The sequence below is a fragment of the Pagrus major genome, chromosome 1, assembly GCF_040436345.1.
Source record: "Pagrus major chromosome 1, Pma_NU_1.0".
Classification (NCBI taxonomy): Eukaryota; Metazoa; Chordata; class Actinopteri; order Spariformes; family Sparidae; genus Pagrus; species Pagrus major.
In genome coordinates, this window is record NC_133215.1 from 11,207,068 (window position 1) to 11,220,002 (window position 12,935).

The 12,935-nt window shown below is 42.6% G+C and overlaps 1 protein-coding gene across 1 annotated transcript in view; it reads left to right on the forward strand.

The window, feature by feature from the left end:
* LOC140994935 (sorbin and SH3 domain-containing protein 2-like) overlaps positions 1-12,868 on the forward strand; it is a 51,565-nt gene extending 38,697 nt beyond the window's left edge. The window contains exons 18-26 of the mRNA XM_073464788.1: positions 316-2,151; positions 3,338-3,411; positions 3,662-3,759; positions 4,136-4,250; positions 4,356-4,487; positions 4,978-5,172; positions 10,303-10,340; positions 10,586-10,692; positions 11,120-12,868. Of these exons, the coding sequence (XP_073320889.1) occupies positions 316-2,151; positions 3,338-3,411; positions 3,662-3,759; positions 4,136-4,250; positions 4,356-4,487; positions 4,978-5,172; positions 10,303-10,340; positions 10,586-10,692; positions 11,120-11,181 (2,657 nt within the window). The 3' untranslated portion in view covers positions 11,182-12,868. The remainder of the gene's footprint in view (positions 1-315; positions 2,152-3,337; positions 3,412-3,661; positions 3,760-4,135; positions 4,251-4,355; positions 4,488-4,977; positions 5,173-10,302; positions 10,341-10,585; positions 10,693-11,119) is intronic.
* Positions 12,869-12,935: the final 67 nt, after the last annotated feature.

A 12,935-nucleotide genomic window follows, 5' to 3' on the forward strand; every position in this document is an offset into this window, starting at 1 on the left:
GTTTCTCTATTCCCTGCTTTTCCCCAGACTGTCATATGTGTGTACTGTACTTACCACATCGCCAGAAAATCAAAGAATATTTCTTGTGTTTTCCTCAATATAAAGTCAGTCTGTCTTGGTCATAAGTGTCTCTGATTGGTATTGGTCGAAGTCTGAAGAAAAAGCATCGAGTCATCTTTTTTTCCCTACCCTCTTTTCTCTACTAATTCTTCTTCCTCTCCCCAGCTCTTCCACCTTTTTGCTGGGTATTACTGCTTAACATGCTTTCCTCCTTCTTCTTTTTCACCACGCTGCTCTTTATTGGACATCTGAAAGGTGGGGACGCATGCAACATGTATTCAAACAGTCTGACCTCCCCAGGGTCTTATCAGGGCCCCTGTCTGCCCCCTGTCCCCTCTGACCCTGACCAGTGCCACGAGGATGGCAGCCAGGAAGGCAGCTCCTCCTCCAAGCAGTCTGTCTATTGTAAGAACAGTTGGCAGAAAAAACGCCAGAATCCTGAGACATGGAGCAGTGCGGAGGAGGTACCACCCTCCCCTGGCAAGCTCAAATCACGTAGCTGTGATGACTTGCTCAATGATGGGCATTCTGGCTCAGGCAGGCGCAACGCCACACGATCAGAAAGTGCTGGGTCACTGGTCTGTGATGGGAATCCCTCAGGTTCGACTGGCTCCACTTCCACATGCTCATTGACTCGCCCCCACCGGCGACGGGCACATGATTCACCGGGCTTTCTCCAGCTCTATCGTAAGATGCACCAGATTGACAGAGCTCAGCTCATCCCATCTGAAGTCATCCGCTCTGTCCGTGCTCGCATCCTGGACCTAGAGCGCCAACCTCACCTGCATCGGCATCGCCTCTCTCCTTGGACACCCTCCTGGGGCGTGGAAGTGCCACGTGATATGGTGCCAAACCGCATTACTGAATATGAGCGCCTTATTAAGAAGTCCAAATCCATGCCTAACTTGGAAGATGGTGAGTTGCCTTCAGGCACTACCACACCAGGTGGCTCATCATCTCGAGCCAGCAGTGGTGGTGGTTGCACACCCAGTTTTCCTAAACGCCGTTTTTCCATAGAGTCTTTACTTGAGGAAGATAACAACGGCAACAGTGGAACAGTACCCCACACCATGGATCACTTGCATCGACCTCGTAGCCCACCTGAGGGCCAGCCTCGGGTTGGACCCGAGCCCAGTCGTGGGCAGTCCTTTCCTGCTCCTTCTGTTCCCCGAAGCTCTCAAGCCAACCCAGACTACTCTGACAGTGAACAAGACGCTGTCGCGTCAGACCTCAGTGACTTTATCCAGGTGGAGGGCTCCTCATTTTGCAGTGAGAGTGACTTTGACCATTGCTCACTAACCTCTTCTGAGAGCTTGTATGGCTCTTCCACCATCCATCACCACCACCACCTCCGTCATCACCACCACCATCACCACCACCACCCTGGTCACCAAAGTATAGGCCAGAACCAAGGCTACCAACACCGCCACCTCATCAGCACCTGCAAAGGCCGCTGCCCAGCCTCTTATACCCGTTTTACAACAATGCTACGCCACGAGAGAGAACGAGCACGCCAGGAGCGCCAGAGACCTTCACAGCAGAGCCGCAGCAGCCATTCCCAAATCCAGAGCTCACAGTCCCAGCAAGCGATGTCCAAGCTGGCCTTCCTGGTCAGCCCAGTGCCTTTCCGCAGGAAAAAGGGCTCACCACCTACCTCCAGACGAAGGAGTGAAGGCGGAGATCGAGGTAGCAGACCCAAGTCCAAACAGGCCATTTATGAAGCACTAGATGCAGCCTTGAGAGACATTTATGAGCACATTCAAGCAGAGAGAGGCCACAGAGGAAGTAGGGCACCTGATGACAGCATCCTGAGAAGAATACTGGCCGAACTGCTCCCAAATGTGCCTGAACGAAGCTCCTCATTGCGTGGGAGGAGGGGTTGTCTGCAGGGGGGTCACTCCTCTGCATCTTTGTACCCAGATGGGAGTCCCACTGGGTATGCCTCATATAGAGGGGATCCCCCAACACCACAGTTACAGTCACCACGGCTACAGTCACCAATCAGTGCCTGTTACGGACGCCACTCAGACACCTCAAACAATAATGAATATGGCGAGGAGCAGGGCAATGGAAATGGTCTCTGTTATTCAGGTGGAGATAATACACGCATCACACCTCAAATATGCTCATGTGCACTTTTAAATATAGCCACCTACGTATAGTTTTTTTCTACATAAACATAGACACATGCATGCATATCCACCCCAAATTAATCCACATACATTCATCTCAATGTCTCTTTCAGTATTGTTTGGTCATGTTGCCCTTGTCCCCTCATCGGTCAGCCGATGCATTCATTACTGTTCTTTTTATTATATTTATTTGACACCTGTTTGCTGTAAACTCTCAAGTAAAACCTGGTATTAAAGTAACGACCATTCTTTAATTCTGTGGTAAGCTGTTGACAGTGAAACTAAACACTTTGTTTCACATTAAAGGTCTGCTACTAAAATGGGAGAATTATGCCACTTGACCTGCTGTATGGCTATTAATCTGAAACTTTGCAATAAAATGATTTGAAGGTATTATTATAAATTTTGGTTATCCAACCTTCATCAGGTAGGCTAATGTTCAACGTTTGGATGACCAAAACATGGTATTTGATAAAGCTGATAAATGGGTCACCTCCTAAAGTGCATGCCTCATGCAGGGTACTGAGGTTGAGGCTCAGGGTTGGAATCCACCCTCTAGCTATCGCTGCATGGAGTAGACATCACAGACGTTGAATTGACGTCTTTTGGATATGTTTTTGCTAAGTGGGCAGGTGTCTCAAATGAATTTAACAAAATAATTGAGAATTTACAGTATATTACTCTGGTTGGATTAAATAAATGTAAATATCCCTCTGTTTTTAATTTGATTATTGTTTTTGTTGTATTGTTTGTCTGTTTTGCAGTTTGATGAAATAACCTTTTTATCCCTATATCATTCCTTCCCTCAAGCCATTTGCTTGTATGTTCATGTTTGTTAATGGTTGTATCATACCTTTGGGCTGTATTCCCCTTGTTTCATTTGTGTTTTGAGCTTTTTTGTAGGATTGCATGTGTCACATTGTGAGAACCACATTCTCCATGTTTTTTCCTTTTAAATGGAAATAAAACACACCTGTTTTTGACTCCAAGCCTTCATTCCCTTATTTACCTGTTGGAATGACATCATGTCTGTACCATTCTGTAATTTTCCAAAGCACATTTTTGTATTGTGAGCATGCATGTGGTGTAATAGTTGTTGCCATGGTAACTCCTGTGACATTTTTATGTGTCTCTGCTAAACACAGACCAGGATGTCTCCAGGTGTTATTCCAGCATGGATGGACGCCTCACACCCCAGAGTAGAAGATCTGACAGAGAGGTACAACAGTGAAACTGATTTCTAGTGTTCTCAACACCAGTGTGCACTTCTATAGTAGGACCAAATCATTCAAAGATAATTATAATTATAATGTGTGACAATTGGTTGACACCATAAAAATATTTTTCAGGTTGTTTTTTTTTTTGTCTTCAGCTTGAAGATACCACAGCACATGTACATTTTCTCACAAAAATTCAAAAGCTATATTATATGTTTTGCCGGCTTTCTTTTTCTCACTCCCATCTCTTAGGTCTCCCATAAACAGATGACACAACTTATTCTGTTCTCTCTCCTCCATCAGAAACAGCCTGCGAGAGCCATTTATGATTTTAAGGCACAGACAGCTAAGTGAGTACAGTAAATGCACAACGCACGCAGAAGGAAGCCAAGCTTTAAAGCATGAATGCCTAACTGCATTTCAGCGCATCTCGACTCATTGCATTCTTCAGATTCTTAAGCATATCTTGCATAAAGTTTCTTTTCTTTCAAAAGATAATTTCATTGTCACATTTTACCACCACACCTGGATGGCTTTAACTGATTTATTGTTTCCAGTCTTTAAATATAAGCATGAAAAAAGCTTTTCTGCATTTCTGTTGTACTTTATCTTATTTCATCCTGCTTCTGTGGCTGAAGTTCTGTAGCTGATGTTGTTTAAATGAAATGTGCTGTGCTGGTTGAGGCGGTCAGTGCTGGCACTTTTTTTGACATGAACATGTTGCAGGGAGCTGACATTTAAGAAGGGCGATTCAGTGAACATCATCCGGCAGATAGACAACAACTGGTATGAAGGGGAGCACCGCGGACGGGTTGGGATATTCCCCATGTCATATGTAGAAGTAAGTGTGCAACTGAGAAACACTATGTGAGTCTTGTAGACATGCATCTTTTTCTGCCCTAGTTTGCCTGACTGATTTTTCTCCTTCTTCAACACACATGAACAGAGGATGCCGTCCACAGAGAAGCAGCAGCCCATTCGTCCACCTCCACCAGCACATGTCAGAGAGATCGGAGAGGGAGTAGCTCGCTACAACTTCAATGCTGATACTAATGTGGAGCTGTCTCTTAGAAAGGTAGTATTTTTGTGTCAATAAAAAAGGTGAAATAATGGTTTACAATACTTTATAATTATGAAGAAACCTTGAATTTTCATGAAGAACTATACTGTTTTGAATGTATTAGTTAGACTTTGAAGTGATTGTATAAACTCAGGAGCCACGTCAAGCTTCACAGAGCATATCAAGCCAGGCAGGAAGTCAGACACAGAAAGGGAAGAGAGCTTTCGGTCAATTTTCAAAGTAAAACAGCAGCAGGCTCTGTATCTATGGCACAACAAAGTCATAAATATTCAAAATAAACACATACACAACAAAACCTTAGCTACGTAGCATACTTAGCCATGGTAGAAGCACAAAAATGGAAATTTAATGAAATGAACACAACCTGAGCGAGTCAACAATAGCAGGCGAGCATAATGGTCAATACTGTGGACTTTTATTTGTTTTAACAGTGCTGTATTGCAGTTAAAAATCATGTGTTTATTCTGGGTGTGTTCCGTGTCTGTAGGGTGAGAGAGTGATTGTGATAAGGCAGGTGGACCAGAACTGGTATGAGGGGAAGATCCCAGACACAACCAAACAGGGCATCTTTCCTGTGTCATATGTTGACATCGTCAAGCGCTCCCCGTCCAAGAGCTCCACCCACCACATAGACCCACATGGTTACCCTGGCACCAGGACACCGAGCTCTACACCCATCAAGGTAGGGGAACCACTACACACACATTATGACAGTAAAAACGATACAATAGAGGTAAAGCAGCAATTTGTTTTAAAATTCAAGGAATTTAGCACTTTGAGCTGCTTTATAAGTAAATTGACTGATTTGTTTATTTTAGGTTATTTGTTTATATTCGTTGACAGCAGTGTTAGTTGTGGACCACATCACAAATGCCAACAAACATTTTACTTCCTCGTGAATACTTAAATAAATAAGTAAACACATCATCTGTATAATGGAGTAAATACAGCTTTTAAGCTCTGTTTAGCCCTCAGATGACATAAAACATACACAAAATACTTTACTTTCTCTTCCTCTTTTATAAATTACATTGTTCCTTCTTTTTCACTTTACCTTCATGGAGCCCTTCTACCATCTACCCCCATCCTCCACAACTCGTGACCTCCCCTCCCCTCACCTTCCGCTGAGAAGGCTTGACCTGCAAGCTATCACCAATGAGTGGCTGTCCCTCACACTGGACTCATCAGCACCCACTCCAGCTCGCTCCCTCACAACCACCCCTGTACCGCCCACACCACCACCTCTCCCCGCTGACCTTGCACCTTTCCTAAAGGTTCAGGAGCCTAAGGCACCCTCACCTGTGCCCTCACATAAAGGCTTTGCCCTGCCAGCCCAGACATATACCAGAACTCCTCTTTTTAAAGAAGGGAGACAGGGTTTAGGTCACACCCAAGCTACCCTGCCTTTCTCCCCGCCTCCTCCTCCTCCTCCTCCCCTTCCTCATTCTTCATTTAGCTCTCCAGTGCCAGACTCCTCACTGCAGTATGACACTGGCAAAGGAATAGCCCAAACTTCACGTGTTTCTAAGCCAGAGGTGTTGTACTGCACAGTGCCAGAGCCAATCAAATCACCCACACACGTTCCTCTGCAGCACAAGTTAAATGTGCAAGAAAACAAAAGCAGCAAAATCCACAATATTGAGCTGCATGTTAAAGACCCTTATGATGAGCTGTTGTCCATGATCCTGGATGATTGCACTAGTACAGATGACTTTTCAAGATTATCTCCTGTAGAATTCCCACCAGCTAAACCAACCAATGAATCAAAGTGCAGGTTTAAGCTAAAGTCAGAAGAATCCCATCAGCCAGCAGTGAAACCCACAACGGTGTCCCCAGCCAGTGACTCGGCAGGCGGCGTTCAGTTAGAGGTGCTGTTTCACAAGCCTGTGACGATGGAGCCTCTTTCCATCACATGGGAAGGGCGGTCAAAAACTTTGAGTGAGCCGCCCGTCGAGTCTCAGAGACCACCATCGGTGAAAGGAAGGGGATTTACTGAGTTGTTCATTGAGGAAGAGGACGAAACTAGAGAGGACAAAGAGGAGGACATTAAAGGTTTAAACAAGAGACTCAGTCCACAGGTAGAGCATGGTGTGAGCTGCATCTGTTGAGTTTGCAAACACTACAGCGCCCTGGAATTGAGATGGAGGCAAATATTTTAAATCTAAGAAAAACAGACCAACTTCTGTATTCTCTTTAAGGAGTTTGATGTTCGGTGTCCTTGTGTTACTTAGTAATTGTTGGTAAGCCTGAATGTATTGATAGAGAAACAATGTGTTATATTTTAAATAACTAAACAGCTGAGGAGTGCGTCCTAGTTTACTTATTGTTTTATTATTCTCATCCATTGCAGTGATTCTGACTGACCTTGTGCTCAGTGAAACTCTGTAGTGAAACTCTGCTAGTGAGAAGGAGTTGTGGATAAAACAGGGTTAAAGATAGTTAAGTTAAAGATCCCCTTCACACATGTATTAAGACATACATAAAAGTTCTCTAAAGTGTGTCTGGCATGTTTTTTGCTGAAAAAAAAAATATAAAAACGTAAATAAAAACAGAATTCAGTTATTCACTTACAAGCTGTGTTTACCAACAACAGTTTTACAGTGTTCCTAAGCCCATGTTGTAATAAAAGAAAGTGATTTAAAAATACTGCCGTTAGCATATTTTATAACCAGGAGGTTATTTGAGGGGGGACACCATTGCCCTTGTTAGCAAAATGACAAAAATGCGCTCTTCATGTTTACCTGCCATCCCTCTACGTCCAACCAAGATCACTAGTAGGCAGACTCGGACCTATAACTGAAAAAAATAGGAAATCAGGAAACTGAAAGACCAATTGCATGTGTTGCTAATACTTCATGTGATGCTACTCAGCCAGTCAAATCTGTGCATTGTGTTTAATGTTTTGTTTCTAATCAGACAGAGCGTTTTTTAACAAACATGCCCACTCACATTGGAAGGCACAGGAAATAAAATATTTTGTATGGCACGGATCACCTGCTGTTTACAACTCAAGATTTGTAGACACATTAAATGACAATGGTTCTTTCGAGGATTCCTCCTTCTTCTACTTGTATAATAAACCAAATAATTTACTCTATAGTGAGCAGTTAATGGATACTTTACTGTACCTGTTAGGAGAACTATTTTTTGACGCTCAGGTCTTAAAATATCACTTCTTAAAAGACAAACTGCTTTAGTTAATTGCTTTTTTAAGGATTTATCGTGGTGGGACATAAGCAGAACATTTCTTGGGATAATGCTAACGTTTTCTTAGAATAACACTCAAAAGAAGGTGTTTTAAAAAAAGAAATCTTCCATGTAAAATATTTTCCTCCATGTCTCTGCCGGGGCTCTGTCAAATACAGCAAAATCAGCTTTTAGCATCAGTGATTCAGCTTCATAATTGATGTGTGTGTCATTACCTCCATAGGCTGACGTCTCTCCTTCCACTCTGACACAGCTTCCTCACCCCGGCCTCCCCTCACCCTCCATACCACCACCTCTGACCTCCTTACCTCCCCCTCCTTCGTCATCTTCTACTTCCTCTTTCACTCCTTCTTCATCTTCTTTCTCACGGTCACAACAGCAGGATCATAACACCATCCCTCCCTCTCCCCCTGTCTCCCCTCGGCCCCCATCCCTTCCTCGCCTCATGACGTCACCACTCCCTCCAGTCTCTCCCTCTCCACCTGTCTCACCTCCTCCCCTGCACTCCTCTCACTCATCTTCGAATGTTCCCTCACAGCGCTCTGTCTCAGTCACTCCCTGTCTTTCTCATCCGGTCACATCATGCCCTGACTCAGAAGTGACTGTTTCCCCTCTTGCCTTGTCTTCCCATAAACCTGTCTCTCCTCCCCTCACCACTCCACGCTCTCCCCCTACTCCCCCCATTGTACCCCATCCAGGACGTAGGTCTCCCAAGGTGAAGGTAAAGCTGCACTGTGGAGATGATACCGTTGATTTAGATCGTGTTTGTGGTGCCAAGGGTTATGACAAGAGCTCATCTGATAATACCCGCCTCTAACTTTTGTGTCGTTAATGTTAGTACAGCTGAAACTGTGGTGGAAAAACTTTGTCAACTAATCAACTGACAGAATATTAATGGACGACATTTTGTGATTCTTGTGATTCATCTGATTATTTGTTTATGTTGTCTAAGCAGGAAAAATGCAGTGACAATTTTCTCTGCCTCATATAATTGCCTACATTTACATGCATACTAGTTTATTCAGAATATGACAATATTCCTTATTTGATACGCAGATAAACAGAATTTTCATTTTGGATATTCGGAAATAGGCCTTATTCTGAATGCAGTATTTTCTGATTAAGATAAGTGGGATATACCGATATTTGCCAGGTTTTAGGAGCATTCTTTGAACATAGCTGTGCATTTAGAATATACTCAATTTGGGTTTTTACCACAGTTTTGTGACACATTGCCTTTAGCCTGTTTACGGTCAGCTCTGTGTGTTGTCGTGGATGCATTTTACACAAACCAACTAGCCATCAGGCTGGGGTAGTGATGCATGCACAAATGAAAGCCCACAGGCTGTTCTCATTTCTCTATTGTGTGCCTCCTTGTCTCCTCTCCTCCATCCTCCTGCCTGTGACCTGGAAATTGATCTCAAACAGCCATTTTGAAGGATGTCTCAATTCCTTAAAATGCATTTTGAGGAGAGAGGAGGCTTGCTGGAGGTGCTGAGGGCGGATGCACATGTATCTTATGTGGGATTCTTTTCCACACAGGCCATGGTGGGTGCAGAGCAGGTGTTCTTTTACATTTAGGATGATGCAGCTGTGCCACGTCATATTTAGTTGAGCACATTCAGTACATTTTGGTCAACATGTGTTGCCTTGACTCTTGTCCCTTTCTCGCCTCCTCATCTGGAAGGGACTAAAGCGCTTTTCAAAAAAACTGGAATATTTTTGTGCATGTAAACGTAGTCAGTGTAAAATTAACTAAAAACAATTTCAAGATGTTACTTTGGGCTCTTGTGGATTGTGATGGGCGTTTTTCACTATTTATGGATTTAAAATAGACTGAAGCATTGATCAACATGAATCAACAGATTAACAGCTGAGGAAAATACTTGTTTGCTGCAGCCGTGGCTTACTAACATAAATTGTACATTATCAAGTAAGTGCTATGGGGATGAGTTATGGACAGCAGAGAACCTTCTTGAATTGGTGTGTTGCTCGTGTAGGTTGTATTCTTCTATGTTGAGGTGAATTATCAATGGAATCGGCATGTTGGGTGACATTTTACAGCACGTTATTGGCCTCCATGCTTGTGTGTTCAGCTCATAGTGAAGCCTGCTGACTCAGTTATTGTTGTAGATTATTGTTGTGATCCTTCTGGTCTTTCTGCCTGTTAAGCAGGATCCACTTGTGGGTGGTAAACCTCCTCGTAGCCCCATCTTGTCCCGGAGGTCCCATCTGTCCTCCATTAGAGGTCGAAGGGTAGGGGGGCATGTCTTCATTCAACCATGATCTGACTGTGCAGGAAGGAAATCTTTAGAAATACACACATCATTCACCACATGTCCAATAGCATGTAAAGTAAAGTTTGCTGTTTTTCAAATGCAGTGTGATTTTCCTTTTAGTCTCTCTGCTCAATCAAGGCCTGAGTGTTTGTTTGGTTTTGCCTTGTTATATTCGTTTTAAAGGAAATGGTCACACCTCTGATTATGAAATTATGCCTAATTTGTCACCAACAGCAGACAAGTCTTTGCATTCTACCTCCAGAAACTCTGAATCCAAAAGCCTCACAAACATTTTAACTGTCTGTCTGTTTCTGTCTTTTCTACAGCGATTAGTACAGGACGCACTTCAAGGTGGAGGAGACCCGTAAGTGATATTTACTTTTAATCATATTTACCCAAGAAAAGACTGTTTGTGTTTTTTACTATAGGCTTAGCAAGGTATACAGTTTGTGTGCAGTAACTGTAAGTAATACATACTTAATAAACAATGTCAAGTTTAACTTAAATTTACATTAACTTTATGGGTATTAAATTTAAACACAAAAAGAAAGGTAGCGTTACTGCTGCATTATCGTGGATGTGAGTTCACCATCGCATTCTCCAACACAGGTACCAGGCCGTGTACAACTACATGCCTCGCAACGAGGATGAGCTGGAGCTGAAGGAGGGCGACGTTGTGGATGTGATGGAGAAGTGTGATGATGGCTGGTTTGTTGGTAAGAAAAGGGAGTTCTGGGTTTTCTGTTTTGCTTCAAACACAGAAAACAAAAACACATGCAGTAGAGGACTTGAGTGAGCAGTACAATAGAGAGAAGGCAAGTAAATAATTTGTGTTCAGTAGCTAGATGTCAATCCATATCTGGCGTATTTAACCTTATTTTCCACTAGATGGCACTGTGATCCCAGCACATATATTATAACCTCACAGTTAAAGTTCAGTGACTCTGAGAATCTGCTAATCATGCTAATATTTACATTCTTTGCCCTCTAAAGATGTTTTTCATGTGTTTCAGTTTGATCTCCAGGTTTGGCTGATGTCCAGACTGCAGTGAGCTGGAATAATATTAGTGAGAACTGCCGCCAAGTTTCAGCGAGAGTTATAAGCACTGACCATTTCCTTTTTATCGCTCTTTGTTTTTGAAGGGACCTCTCGGAGGAGCAAGTTGTTTGGAACCTTCCCAGGAAACTACGTGAAGCAGCTATAATGATGATTCCAGGCTCCTCCGCCCCTGGCCCCGCCCCCTTCTGTGACACGTTCATCGCCCTCAGCACAGCACCCGCAGGACGCCACCTCCCAACACTCACACCGTCCCTCAAGACGTGTCGCACATTTATGTGTTTGCGTGTATGTGTGGCTTGTCGGCTTCACACAGACAGAACATTTAGCTCTAACTAGCCATCTTTAATGGAAGACTTCTATAAAGATAATGTTGTTTTTTTAATCTTGTCTTTTTATCCTTATTTTTCTATCATGGAGAACCCAAACTTTGTGCTCCAGTCAGTGACCTTTAACTTTTCACAGTGTTGGAAGGATATCAAAGGAACTTTGCAAACATTCAGTGATAGAAAACGACACCGCAGTGGTGCGTTTCTTTCTGTTAAAGGGCAGTAAGATCACAACTATCACCTTATTTTTTTATTTCCGCACATTTAAAAAACACCTGTTACATTTAATTTCACTGTTCAATCACAAATATCCCCAAAGACGGAGCAGAGAGTGTTGTAAAAACAGTATTCTGTCAGCAGGTCTGTTGTATATGAATTGTGTTGAAGGGATTGCAGCCATGCAGCCAATATTTCAGGTAAAAGGATGTCACTTCCCACAGAAAAGACTGTGCGTGTATCAATGTTACGTGTTACCCGAGGTATTGATTGACTCATAAGAATTTGGGTATATATTTGTCCAGAAACACATCATTATCTCAAATTATGTAAAAGTGGCAAAAAGTATCATTGACGCTGGTGTACTCGCTGTCTAAACCTGATAGATCTAAAGTTTAAGATTAGAAAACACAAAATTTTTCTTCATGAACATCTTCACACTAGGATTGATGCACTTTAACAAAACTTTAACACATTTTCGTGTTTGTTTTAGCTCAAAATTTCACTTCAGATTTTTCACATTAGAGGTTAATAGGACTGTGGGGCTTCTGGGTATATTGGTCATGTTTGGAAAGTGTATGCAAAAAGGTCACCAACCTTTTAGGTATTATATTTATTAGAGGACAAGTGCTGGTCAAACTGTGTTATGAGACGATTTTAGAAGGGATAGAAATGACACGTTCAACATATTTGAAGGGTTGTTTTTTTATTGTCAAGTAAAATATAATTGTCAGTAACACTATAGTTGATGGGCTATGATTAATGCCAGTTGTCATGATGTTTTATGTTGAATTATTTAAGCCAGATGCAGGATGAGACGGCATTTTATCAGAAACTTCAGTCATGTAACTGCAGTTTTTTTCCACTAGACTTTGGTGGCATCTTTTAACCCAGTTGTCACTGTGTTATGTAGTTATATACTATATTAGGAATTATTGGCAATTTCCATCGTATCTTGTCATGCTCAGTGAATGTGATTTATGTTATTTTCTTTCTCATTTTACGTGTTTCACATAGGATGGACACTGACGACAAAAAAACAATTGTTGAAGCACCTTAAGATATATTTTGTTTTATCATTCACCCATCACATGTCACCTCCATGTCATCCACTCTTTCAGCTGGTGTGAGAACACTTTGTTTGTGTTTGTGTGTGTGCGTGAGTGTGTGAGTGAGTGTGTGTGTCTGGCGTCTGTGGTGTTTTTGTAAGCCTTTTGTATGAGAGCTGTAAAATGGCCAACATCCACTTGCTTTATAAAGTCAGCTTTTTCTCACCCACCATCACATTTGGTTTCTTCTCCTTCTTTCTTTCTTCACGTTCTCCATCAGTGGTGCTAATTTTCAGAAGTTATGAACA